The 13,698-nt window shown below is 45.3% G+C and overlaps 1 protein-coding gene across 1 annotated transcript; it reads right to left on the bottom strand.

Annotated features, from left to right (window-relative positions):
- Positions 1-1,966: 1,966 nt before the first annotated feature.
- LOC309808845 (spermatogenesis-associated protein 31A6-like) lies at positions 1,967-5,886 on the bottom strand (the record flags this gene model as incomplete). Its single annotated transcript, XM_082629417.1, has 2 exons — positions 1,967-4,108; positions 5,847-5,886. 2 exons carry the CDS (start codon positions 5,884-5,886, stop codon positions 2,142-2,144), a joined length of 2,007 nt encoding a protein of 668 aa, XP_082485543.1. The 3' UTR covers positions 1,967-2,141.
- Between the last annotated feature and the right edge of the window lie 7,812 nt (positions 5,887-13,698).

Genomic DNA, 13,698 nt, shown 5'->3' on the forward strand with positions numbered 1-13,698 from the left:
AGGGACTTGCTTCTTTCTGTTTTCTTGCTGTTCCATCAGCATCACCTGTCTGTGGCACTCTCCCAGCAGGAGCCAGGGGGGTCCAAGTCCAGCTTCCCCATATTCCCAGAACTCACTTCTGGGTGCCCCTGAGAGGACCCAGCAGCAGCCAGGCTCAGGTCCCAGCCCTGTCAACTCTCTCCTCTGGGTACCGACCCCTCCCACAAGTCCTGGCTTCACTCTCACTGCTCTGCCCATTCTGGAGGCTGCCTTGGGAATCGGGGCCCAGAGGTAGGACCTGGCTCCAGGGAGAAACCAGGGGTGTGAGCAGTCCTGTGCTCACTCTGCCCCCTCCACCCCAGGTCACAGCATTTCCACGTGTTGAGGGGCCTGACAGGTATGGGAGATGGGGGTCCATTTCTGTTGTCATCTGGATCAGGGGCATCAGCTGGAACCGAAATCTCCACAATGAGAAAGACACCACCTGGAGCTGTGTCCACCATGCGCCCTGCACATGGCAGAAAATACCAAATCACTCTAGAGAAATTCTTCCTCATCTCCCTGCTTTTCCATATGGACAGGGGTCAGGAGACAAGAAAAGCTGTGCCAGAAGCAGATCAGTGGAACACTCCTGGATTGCACCCTGCCCCATCCACTTTGCACAGGTCACCTCCACACCACCACGAATCCTGTCTGATTGCTTCTTCACCTGCCAGGCTCTGGGGTGATCAAGGACTGGGAGACAGGCAAGGCTTACTACACAATCACAAGCCAGTCCCCACCTCTCCCCTGGAGCAGTCCTTGGGCCATGTGTTTATGTGAAGGTCACCAGACTAGGAGTCACATCCCAAGTTCCCTAGTCCTGGCTTTTACACCTATTGTTAAGTTATCCTTTCTAAAAGTCAAGAGGTGATGATGTGTAAGCTTATTAAATATAGTATTAAGAGATTCACCTTCCCTGATTTGCTTTACTTCTATAAGTTTGACCTTCTGTTTTGACCTAAAGGTGGTTTCTCTAGGTCTGTGATCTTAGAGTTGGAATAGAGTAGAGACCCTGGCGTGGGGCCATGGTGAGCTACTGGACCCTTAACTTTTCCTCCCCTTTAGGCCTTTAGATGGTGGTTGTATGTCAGGGGGCTGTTCTTTCAGAACTGCAATTTATGGGAATCTGGTACCACTTTGCCTCCTTCCTTGGATCCAAGGATTTTTCTACACCTACATCCCACCCTAAATTCACAGTGTTTGACCATCAGATAGTTACTACCCACAGTCACACCCCTATTCCATTCATCCAAAACTCCTTCTCTGGGGTTAACATAGAGTGGAAGGTAGGTGACCCATGAACGCAGCCATTCATTTATATGGGACTGGACTCAACACAGCCCTCAGCAGCCTCCCTGATACTCCCCCCACCTACACACACAGAGCTGGAAATGCCATCCTTGCTGCTGCTCTAAAGTGTAGGAAAAACAGAGGTGGGGGAGGGTGATGCTGTACATTTTATTATGGCTAAGCTAAAAGGGGTTCATAGGGCATACCTCAATCCCAACCTTCATCAGAGAGAGAAGGAACTCTTAAGAGCAGATGTTGTATATTCCCTACCAAGAGATCCAGGGGCAAGATTTCTCCTGTTTCTGAACTCAGAGCCCATACTCTATTCCCCCCAAACTTCCATCCACTTGGCTCTGACACTTCCTGGAGCCTGAATTGGAATGTCCGGCCCTATCGTGTAAACCTATCCACTACAGTTGCATAAAGTTCAAAGTAGCATAGAAGGAGGAGAAAGACTGGTTGAACCAGATCCTTGGGTGTGGGTTTCATAGGTTTTTCCCATCTCATTGCTAGAGTAATTTTGGTCTGTGTAATGACAGTATCATAAGGTGCAATGAAGGGACACGAGACAAGGAGCAAGCTTGTGATGCTACTGTCCACCTCCCTCCATGCCCCTCCCTTCTAGAAGACAAAGTGCACGGCACAGACAGCAGCCATTACACTATGCTTTTATTAGGAAAAAAAAAAAAATATATATATATATATATATACATGTATTGGGGAACATTAAATACCTTGGACGTGCTAAGGAGAAAATCATTTTCTCTACATGGACTGAATGTTGACTTGGAGACATGTCTTCCTACTAAAGGGAAGACTAAAGAAGGATTTTACTGTCGACCAGGCAAGACACCTCCCCAAAGATGACAATGCCTTGGACAGTGTTGATGGCGGGCTGGGGCACCTGGAATCCTTGGCCCATACTGGCAGGTACTAACTGGAAACAAACTCTTCTTGGGGGGCAAGGATGGGAGGCACCTTAGGCCCAGCTGCTCATCGTCGAACCTTACACTTTTCAAACTATGTTGGTGTCTGACTTCCCTTTCCCTGATAGAACAACTCTGGCCCTTGGAGGTGGCTTTATGACTGCAGGCTGTATAACCCATCATTCTCCGTTGCTCTGGGTAGGAGGTAAGCCTATGGCAGCAGAAACACCCACATACTGGGACTTGGAATTCCAGTTTGTGTTCATTTAACTTTGTGGCATGAAGTCCATGGTGAATTGCTCTTTTTTCTTCTGGGATCTGTCCAACAGCTGTCATGAGTGCCTGACCCTCAGCAGTCTCACTCTTCAAGATTGATCTGCTTTTGACTGATCCGTGACTCTGGGCAGTGGCTGATATGGGCTTGAATTTTTGCAGAGCATCTCGACCATTGACTTTTTTATTGGGGAAAATCCACTTTAAAAATAGCCTCATCCTTTTTCTGAAGAGGCTTTCTGGAGGGCTATGTTTCTTCTCTGGCATGAGCTGGAGACATCTGCTCCCAATAGAGTCTGTTATTCCCCTGACCTGGGCAGGGTGGCTCATACTTCCAGCTTGAGAGGTCCCTAATTCTTTAAACCTTTCTTCATGCTCGCCTGGTTTATGCCTCCTACAGTCCTCTCTTTTGTAAGTAGGGGCAATCATCTTGCTCTGGCTCTTCCATGAGTCTTGGAGTTTTGAAGTTTTGGGCTCCTGCTGCCCTAGGTTGCTCCTTTGGGCTTCCATAAGGCCACTTGGCTCCTGGGAAGCTAACCTGTCTCTGGTGGGGACTCTCTGGGGATGGCACTGAGGCACCTGAGAAGCCAAGTTGTCTGCAGCAAGGAACATGTGTTTGGGAAAGTCCTGAAGCTGGTTGTCTGACTGTACCTTTACTTTGGAGTTAAACTCACTGGCAACCCCCATGTTAAGGCATGGCTCACCTGGATGTTGGAAAACAGACATTCTAGGTAGTAGGAAACGTTTACTGGCCCCTGGCACCTCTAAACTCCTCATATGTACATTTGTGGTTTCGGATTTTGTCAACACTTTGGTTTCCAAGATAACACTAGACTGTGGTTGAAGAGCAGGAGACTCCTTGGCCTCCACAGCCTCCCTGGCCTCTTCACCTCTCAAAGATTGGGATCCTAAGTTCACCTCCATCACTGTTACCCTATGGCAGGGGTCTCCTGAGGCCTGACCACCACTCTCCTCCGTTGGCTCATTCCTGACCATTGCTGAACTTGGACCTGGCTCTAGGCTGTGCCTCTTGACCCATTCCACAGTCTCACTCTTCCAGGTTCTGCCCACAAGGCTGAGTGTGAGGGACTGAGAAGGTGGCCTGCCCTCCTGTCCAGTCAGAGAAGCCTTTGAGGGCCCATGGTAGTCAGCAGATGGAATCGCTCCCAGGGCACTCTGGATTTCCTTACACACAGTTGAGGGGACAAGGAGAGGCCTCTTCAGGGTAGGAACTGACTCTTCTGTTATCACCTTCTCTCCTGAATGAGCCTGAGGAGGTTTCTCCAGGAACTCAGCACACTTGACTGTTGAGTGGGACCCAGACACACAGGTGGCTGAAGGGGAAGAGGCAAACTGCAGAACGGTGGAGGGTTGGAGCTTTTTCCGCTTCAAGAGATTTATGGGCTTGAGGACCTTGAGGGGGAGGGTCCACCTGTGCTTTACCCAAAACCTTCTAATGTGTGCTTCCAGCACCTCTCGAGTGTCTGGATCAAGGAAGGAAGCCCTACAGGAGGTGTTCATGCAGGGTTCCCAACCCTTCAAGCAGTATCTTCCACAGGCTCCAGCAGGCACTGCTTTGCACGTCTCACTAGGAGGGTCTTGACATGAGAGCTGATGAAAGTTGCCCTTGCCAGGAAGCCTCCCCAGGCAGCTATAGGAGAGCAGATGGGGCCAGGATGGCTGGACAGGACAGGCAGGGGTGGGCACCTGCAGCCCAAGAACCCTCCTCTGCCCCCACACTGACTTCATAATGCTCCTGCTCTCCCTCACCCTAGGGCTTTAGCCACGCCCTCCCATGGCTCCCCCTCCCAGGGCTGGGGTCACATTATAGGCTCTGGGAGGAAGGACGACCCAGGAGAGAAGGGGAAAGATTCTTTACCTTTGCAGAAGTGAAACCAGGTTGTGAGTCCCCTCCAGTTCTTCCAGGCAATCTCTGCAAGCTGGAAATCAGGAGACTGGGTCATGGTGGTGAAGGCAGAGGCCTAAGAGTCTTTCAGGAGGCTGAGTGCAATGGCCCTTTAGGGAAATCTTTGGAGGATTAGACTCTGGAGCCCAAGTATCAGTGTCCAAGGCCACATGTCCCTGACAGTGATGGTAAGTCTCACTTGAAAAGGGTTTGTCCTTTGCAAAGTGCCTTCACGTTAATTAACCCCTGTAGCCCTTACAACTGCCGTGTAGGGGAGAAAGGTCAGTGGTCATCACACAGAGGAATCTGAGCAAAGTTAAACAACTTGTCCACAGTTGGACTTGGAGGTCCCACTTCCCAACCCAGGCACCAATGGTCCACCACAGTCCACACACCCCATTTCTAGGTCCTCATGGCTTCATTCTAAGCACAAATTTCTGGGAAGTATCTGGGCTCTGATCTCCTTCCAACGAGCCTTCCCAAGGCTCTGTTTCCTGAAGAATAAGCTCTGCCACTGGCATCCTCAGAGACCGTGAAGCTGGGCCCTCAGGATTAGGAGAGATGGAAGCTAACTCTCGGGGGCACGCAGGACTGAATGGCAAAGGCTTACCTTTCAAAGATCCACTTTTCTTCCTACTCCTGCTCCTCCCCTTCAGCTCTACTTGATGCTGAGAGAGAAGAAGAAATGAGGGGCTAACACCCAACTCTCACTGTCATCTATCTAGGCAAGCTGTGTTCATGAACAACATGACTTTCTACATTTAACTAAAACTCTGTGGGGTTTTTTCCCCTTTTACTTATTTTTAAAGTGGATAAAAATATTTTCAGTTTTTCTTCTTTGAAGAGTGCAAAGAAGGATTTTTATTTATTTATTTATTTTTTGCGGTACGCGGGCCTCTCACTGTTGTGGCCTCTCCCGTTGCGGAGCACAGGCTCCGGACGCACAGGCCCAGCGGCCATGGCTCATGGGCCCAGCCGCGCCGCGGCATGTGGGATCCTCCCGGACCGGGGCACGAACCCACGTCCCCTGCATTGGCAGGCGGACTCTCAACCACTGCACCACCAGGGTAGCCCAAGAAGGATTTTTTAAGTTTTAATCACCATAGATTTCTTCTGTCACTGTTCCTCTGATCAAGAAACACACACATTCTCAGACCTAAATGCCCACGTGAGCTTTGTCAGATAGGATTCTGCTTCCCAAGGCCAGACCTCCACTCCAGCCTCTTCTCTCAGGCTCTCAGGGGCTCAGCATTGCCCTTAGATCAGCCCCAACACAGAGGAAGGTCTCACTTGAGACACCCGCTGTGGGAAGGTGGCTGGTGAACCAGGGCTCAGGAGTCAGCCTTCCTGCAGAGATTGAACTCTTAGTAATCCAGTCCTTAACCATTAGTCACTGCATTGGGGACTTGCCCTGGAGCCCTCTACCATACCTGAACTCCTGGTCCACGATCTTAGACTAGAAATCCTCATGCCCACTCTAACCCCTCTCTGGCCTGGCTTTTCCCTAGAAGGATGATGTTCTCTACTTTTCTGAGAGCTCCCATCTCAGGAGTCTCTCTAGGTGGTTAAGAAAAGTGGAAATAAGAATAAGAAAAAAAGAGATAATCTCTGCTGGGATTAAGCCAAAGGTTTCTTACCTTCCTGATGTTTCTATGTTTCCTAGGTGGTGCTAAGAATGGATTACTCTGGAAGCAGGGGAGTAACATTAGGAAGAGCCCCAGTCCACACAGGAACCCAAGGATGATATCAATCACCCAGGAAGTTGGGCTGGATCTCAGCCAGATAGCAACCGTGTTTTTCAAAGAAAAGAGATTCTCCATCTTCTGAACTGCATTGCTGCCCTCAGGCAACAGAGCACTGGGAGTTCACTTGATGGCAGAACCCCAGGCCTGCATCACAGAGCTGTGGCCTTGTCACAAAGGGCTCCTGAGTGTGGGGGAGGGGCAATAAGAGAAAGAGGCTGAATCACTGCCCTTCCTTCCCATCCAGACCCACAGACACCTGCACCCTCCTGGGGCTTCCAGATCCCTCCTTCCAACTACTCTCATCCTGTCAGAGAGACCTTAGTCAATTTTCTGTTCATTCCATCTGGAACCTGGTTCCTTCATCCATTAGAGACCTTTACTTGAGGCCCACCAACTTGATAACTCTTGAACATCTTAAGCTGACCCTGGAAGACTGGCTGTTTCACAGACATTTTTACTCAGGATTTCCTTTGTCCTCAGCTCCAACTTTCCCATGTCATGTTTGTGTCTTGTGTAAACCCAGGGATAGAACTTGAATTTCTTTTACACTTATTTAGTTTTGTGAATTTTGAATAGTGTATGTTTTGCCTCATTTTCTATCAGAGGGAACTACACACAAAAATTAAAATAATTTATTTTTCAAAATTCATAAGTATGAAAGAATTATAAATAGTTATGTAATAGGGAAGAACAAATCTGACTCCACATCAGATCTTTTTTACTTTAATCTTTATGCTTTGTTGCCTGAGCTAACTCTGTCCATCCCTGTGACCCAGGCTGGCTCTGCACTTTTTGTAAAACAATGTTGCCTAGAGCCTGAAATATACAGGATAGCCTATTTCTAAGGCTCTGACTTTTAAGAGCCCATTCATGGAGATAAAAAGTTGCAGAACAGAGAAGAATAATTGTTTTGTTGGCGGTTTACAGGAACACGTGACCTGACCAGGATCTGACCCATCTGGCCAGCTGCTAGAACAAAGGATCCAACACCAAGATATTTGCAACAATTAGCCATGCCCCTCCCTCACCTTGCCTTTAAAAAGGCTTTGCTGAAAGCCTTCAGGGAGTTTGGGGTTTTTCCTGGGCATGAGCCACGTGTCTTCTTGCATGGCACTGTGTAAACCTTTCTCTGCTCCAAACTCTGATGTTTCAGTATTTAGCCTCACTGTGCATCAGGCACACAGACTTGCATCTGGTAACAGTTAAACCTTCAAATGATATTTTTGTAAGTTTGTAGTGTTTATAATTCTGGAGTTAGTAAACCTTTAAACTGCACAAAAACTTTTGGGACACACTGCAAACACGCACACACACACGTACTCATTTTCCTTAACCAATCTAGTACTTTCAAATCCAATAATCCATAATTTTCTACTTAAAAAAAAATCGTTCATATGTTGTCTCAACCCAACTTCTTAGTTTGCAACGATAAGACAGTCCCCACTCTCCAGATAAATTTTGAATCCATTAGGGCTGCTATAACAATATACCATAGACTGGGTAGATTAAAGACAAGAGACATTTATTATCACAGTTCTGGAGGCTGGGAAGCCCAAGATCAAGTCACCAGTATGGCCACCTCGTAGTGAGAGCTCTCTTCTTGGTTCACAGCTGGAGCCTTCTCTCTGTATCCTCATATGATGGGAGGAGGCTAGAGATATCTCTGGAGTCTCTTTTATAAGGCACTAATCCCATTCATGAAAGCTCATAAGCACTTTTGCATGGCCCGGCCTCCTATCTTTAAGAGGTAGGATTTCAACATGTAAATTTTGAGAGAACATTAACATTCAGACATGTGCACGCATTCTATACCCGGAAGCTAGGAATGGGTTAGGGTGAGCCAAGGTCCTGACCCTAAAGGGCTGTAGGGTGAAGAGTAGGACTAGGGGTCAAACCCTTGGGGCTGAGCCAGGTCTTAAGCAGCCTCTTCAGCTATCCCTAGTGTGTTATGTATGTATTCTCTTTTCTGAGTGTGCCTTGCCTTTCCTGCCCCATCCTCCCAGGCCCCTGAAGCTTCAAGTCCAGCCTGAACCATATAGAAAGGGAGCTTTGAGTCTTACACAAAATTCCCTTATGACACCACTTCCTATCCCTTAGCAGTAACACAAGATTCACTGAAGGATTCACATGGTAAATATGTCTTAATGCCCCATGAGGGCTTTAAAATAATGTGTATTCTCTGCTTGTTGGTCATAATTTTATACAGTTTTAGTGGGAACGTGGGCATGTGAGTTTATTTGGCTATATTGCCATGAATGTGCACTTTCACAAACATATCTCCTACATCTACTATTGTTCCTACAGTCTTTTCCTCCCATGTGATATTCTCACCTTAATTCAACCTTTTATCAAAATTTAGACTTAGGTCTGTCACCATGTGGACATGCTTTGTAACAAAATAGCTTCAACCGAGGAGGTCAGTGGAAGGCCTGGACCAGCTATCTTGGTTCCATGATAGTAAGCAAAGGATCGCAAACTCCCATGTTAAGCTTAAGCAGAAAGCAAAGTTTAGTTAAGCATAGGTACACTCTCAGAGAGGGAGAGAGAGAAGGAGAGAGAAAGAGCAGGCTGTTTCTGAGAACAGGCTATTTCAGCGAAGTGAAGCAAGCCCAAAGCAAAGTATATCGAAGCAAAGGTACACTCTCGGGGTGGGGGGGGATGGGTGTACTGTTTCTGCAAATTGAAAGCAGCATTCCTATAAAGGCTTACGAGCGCTTTTAAGGAGCATTTTGCAGAGAGGTGGGGGTGAGTGACAAGGATCATTATTTGATTGACAGTCCTGAGCTATGGAACAAGTTTTCTGCTGCGCATGCTCTCATCCTTGAATCCCCAAGAAATGCCTACTGGGTGGGGGGAGGGGCAAAACCACATGTAGTTTATTGTAATTATGGTATAATGAGTTTGGATTTACTATAGGTTATATGTCTGTCTGGTCTGGGCATGCACAGCCTGGAGAAGTCCCCTTGTGTTACTGTGCCTCTCTTTATCAGGATAAGCTGCCCACCACCCGACCATAGTTTCTCCCGTTCTGGGTGGAGTCAAGGGAGAGTCCCCAGATGGCTGGGTGTGACTCAATTTCTTCTTCTTGTCTTTCTCACCACTGTCACCTCCTTGCTGCTAATGTCTGACTAACTACCTAACAGGTCTTCCTTGCATTCATATTTGCTCTCTAAATTTTCTCTATTACTTTATTTTCAATATGTTTTGTTTGATGGGGTTTTTTTTTGAAATTTAAAAATCTTATGATAACATTTACCTTGATTTATTTAATTATTGTTCTACTGTTATTGATTTCTGCCATCTTATTTTATGCTTTATTTTCTACATTTTCTTTATTGTTTCTTTTTTTCCCTTCTTTGGCATCTTCCATTTTACAGGTCAAGGGTACTTATGTTTGTTTGACATTTGGGAATTTTTAGTATTGTAATGGTTTTATATCTTGAATTATGTTAATTTTCTCCTCAATTTCTTACCCGTGGATGAAAAATGTTCCCTGCCATATCAGTAGACAAAGGATGTTGCAGTCATCAAGTCAGATGTCAAAGCAGGAACCCTCAACTGTGCACCTTGAGGGGATTCGGGATGGAGAAAAACAGGGTACTGGTTCTAGAGTTAAGGTGCATATCAAAGGAATGATTTCACGGAGCCCAGATTCTTTCATCTTCTCATACATAGAAAAGTGCTAAAGTCCTTAACTTGAGAGGTCTAGTTTTCTTTAATTAATAGTAATCTTTTGATGTTCTGACTACCTGGTTTTTGTTGACTCCTCCCTTAGGTCTTCTGAGCAGTTCCTCAGAGTGATCTGACAGGCTGTGTTCTGGGCTTAAGTCCTCAGAAAATCTGCCAAATAAAACATAATTCTCCTTTTGGGTTGTGCATATTTTTCAGTCAGCAGTCTTGGCAACCAATGAAGGGGCCCAGAGCAGACTTTTCTTCTTTGCCTGAACTCTATGAGGATCCAGAGTCCTGGCACCAGCAGAGGCTTCTTGGGCCTGTCCGCTTTCTCCGAGAGTCCAGACGAATTTGGGTGAGTATCTCCTGGTTCTTGGATCTCCAGTTTTGGTTGATGATCCTAAGTTTTATTCAGTGGTGTTAAACTCTTCTCTTGAGTAGTAGGTGATCCTTGAAACTTGGTTTCAAGAAGAAGTACCTGGGTCATCCTCAGTGAAAGACACTGGGAAGATTTTTACTCAGTTTAAACACTGAGAGTTTAACCTCGGTAGAAAAACACTGGGAAGACTTTTGCTCAAGTGGGTTAGCCTCACTTAAAAGACACTGGGAAGATCTTGCTCAGTTTAGACACTGCGTGGTTTATCCTCAGTTGAAAGACTGGGGAGACTTTGCTCAGGTGAAAGACACTGAGTAAAAGTTGGACTGGGTAATTAGGTGGAAGACTAACCTGTCTTCCTTGAATTGGCTACTTTAATAGAGTTTGTCAAAATAAAAGTGATCTTCACAAATTGAACTCAGAATGGGGAACTTAGCTTTCAATACAAAAGGAAAAGGAACAACAACAGATTTCCAGCCTCCAACGGATATCCTGGCCAGGTTTATGTACATACAAAATTTACATTTACAAGTGCTTATTTTCTTGGGACTTAAAGAAAATCTTGCCCTAAAAATGACTAAGATAGGACTCTTTTATTGCATATGCAGTTAAGTTAGAAAAAGCTGGCTTGATAAAAACATCTTTTCAGAATTCTGACTTCAAAAAAACAAAAGGCTTTCTAGGGGAAACTTGCATTTCTCTTCCTGTGTCTTTGAAACGTTAAGTGTTCTGATATTCTTCAGTGTGTGTGTGTGTGTGTGTGTGTGTGTCTTGAAAACTTGTTCACTACCATCCAAAAGTACTTATATGGTGTACATTTGCCAATTTCCTCACGTCCATTGTGAAAGGAGTTCCCTATTCCTAAGAAAACGGACCTATGTCCGACTGACACAGAAGATGGAGATTTATCCCAGTGCATTTATATATGTATATCTATTAAATTTATGTATATATATATAATGCCTAATGGAAACATCTCAGATGTTCTATTTGGTATTTTTCTTTAATTTTACTTATAAAATTGTGACCATTTTTAACTCAAAAGAGGAGAATTTTAAAAATTAATTAAGGGCTTCCCTGGTGGCGCAGTGGTTGAGAGTCCGCCTGCCGATGCAGGGGACACGGGTTCGTGTCCCGGTCTGGGAAGAGCCCACATGCCGCGGAGCGGCTAGGCCCGTGAGCCATGGCCACTGAGCCTGCGCGTCAGGAGCCTGTGCTCTGCAACAGGAGAGGCCACAACAGTGGGAGGCCCGCGTACCGCAAAAAAAAAAAAAAAAAAAAAAAAAAAAAATTAATTAAGAAGACATCCTCAGTAGTCTAAGGTTCAGAGTGACTTGGCAGAGAAAATTGCTGAATGGTTAGATAATAGTGCTGGTGTGCTTGGCTATTGTAACACTTTACATTTGAGTTTCTCTTCCTTGAAATTACAAGAACTATATGACTCAAGACAAAGATTGATAATTAGGAATATTCTGCTTGCTTTATTTTATTTATTTTTTTTGTTGTTGCGGTACGCGGGCCTCTCACTGTTGCGGCCTCTCCCGTTGCGGAGCACAGGCTCCGGACGCGCGGGCCCAGCGGCCATGGCCCACGGGCCCAGCCGCTCCGCGGCATGTGGGATCCTCCCGGACCGGGGCACGAACCCGTGTCCCCTGCATCGGCAGGCGGACTCCCAACCACTGTGCCACCAGGGAAGCCCCTCTACTTGCTTTTCATAGAGCCTGTTGAAGAACATTTTAATTATTTGCAGGTCATAGGAAGGAACCTTCATGATCTGAGTTTTGAACAAGTAGTGTGGCAACACAAAGCTATGACTTAAAAAGGAAATTTGAAATGACCTATTTCTTTTGGCATCTCAATCCAGATATCTGTCAGTAAAATGCGTCACTTTTCAGTCAAATGGGTGGTCAGCAATATAATTTTTTATTGGGAAGCTGAAAGACACCATTGCCAAGCAGAGCACCTGCCGTGTTCACATCTATATTTGAGCATCTTTCGTTTTCCCAAGGGGTGCAAGTGAAGAGAAGGCAGGCAGAGAAATGCACTTGAATAAAGCTTTTCAAGATGGATAGAACAGAGAGCATTCCCAGAGGCGGGTCAAGTTCAACCCAAGAACAACTCTCTCAGTGCTTTCACAACTAGGTAAAATACAAGACCAGTAGTAACTCAGCTCTCAAATCAGTGCTGAAATCCAGCAGAAGGTTGTTAATATTGATACAGTTAACAAACATCAAATAGGATTACTGAATTTTTCTGAATCCAACTGAACTCCCAGGATTGTTTGGTTTCAAAGGCTGTTGGGCTCAAGATGCATTTGGTTTTAAATAATCCTTCCTAAAATGTTCAGCTTTCAGTCTAATATGATTGAAACCCAGCTTGAGTGTGTCTTATAATACACTGGACTGGAAAGACTATGGGCATTGAATTATTCAAAACATGGCAGGCGAAGGAGTGATATGTGGGGAGGATGTGATCATAGAAATGAGTGAGACTTGATATGTCTTGTTATCTCATTTGATTTACCTGTTAGAACTCTTCCAAATATTAGAGGAAAGAATTCAATATCAATTTTCACCCGTCACGTTCCACACTTCCATGATGAATGAATGTCAAATTTGACCACAGTTTTCTGTACCACCTGCTCTGAAATAATATTTCTGGGCCTTTATTAAAAAGGTAAAATTTTCATTGAATTTCCAAATATGATTCTGCAGTGGCTAATTCAGCTTGTTTTATTAGTAAGCAAGTTCTGATGAGTAATACTAATTTAATAAGCCTGCATGTGAGGTTAAAGTGTCAACTATTCCCGCCGAAGGTGATGAGATATGACTGTGATGTGGTGGTAGGGCACTCACCTTCCTGAACGAACCCTGCGAGCACACAGTTCTTGGGAGAAACCAGTACAAATCTGATATCATTGTGCATGTCTCCTGTAGCAGTGGAATGCACACACATACAAACATGATCATGGGTGAAAAAACACACATGCGCACCTTAGAGGCTTACATTAATTTCTGAATATAGTTCTCCGGAAAGAAAAAGCTTCACTGATGATTTGTATTTTTATAGTTTATTGTTTTATCCATACTAAAACACTTCATGAAATCACTTCCTGCTTTGTTGTCCATGGAATCCTTTCCATTTTGAGATGCTAAATATAAATCGAAATAATGATTATAGTCCTTGGCCATGAAAGACTAAGTTACAGAGAACCCGGTGACTGGAGGTCAGAGCTGCCACGGAATTATTCTCTGCTCCAGAGACCATCAGAATATCACTGTGTACCCACTTAAGGATAGAATGCTGCTATTGAGAAACGAGCTCTCTTTTATTTCTACTAAAAGGAGAGAACAGTAGGGGACCTTGGCTGCGCGAGTGTATGAGACTTTCTCTGTTTTGTACAATAAGCCAAAAACAATACATGAAATAGCCTCACGCCTTTTGTCTTTTGTACCCAGCTCCTTCCTGTATTGCTCCTGATCAATTACA

The sequence above is a fragment of the Mesoplodon mirus genome (assembly GCF_964341445.2).
Source record: "Mesoplodon mirus genome assembly, chromosome: 7".
Lineage (NCBI taxonomy): Eukaryota > Metazoa > Chordata > Mammalia > Artiodactyla > Ziphiidae > Mesoplodon > Mesoplodon mirus.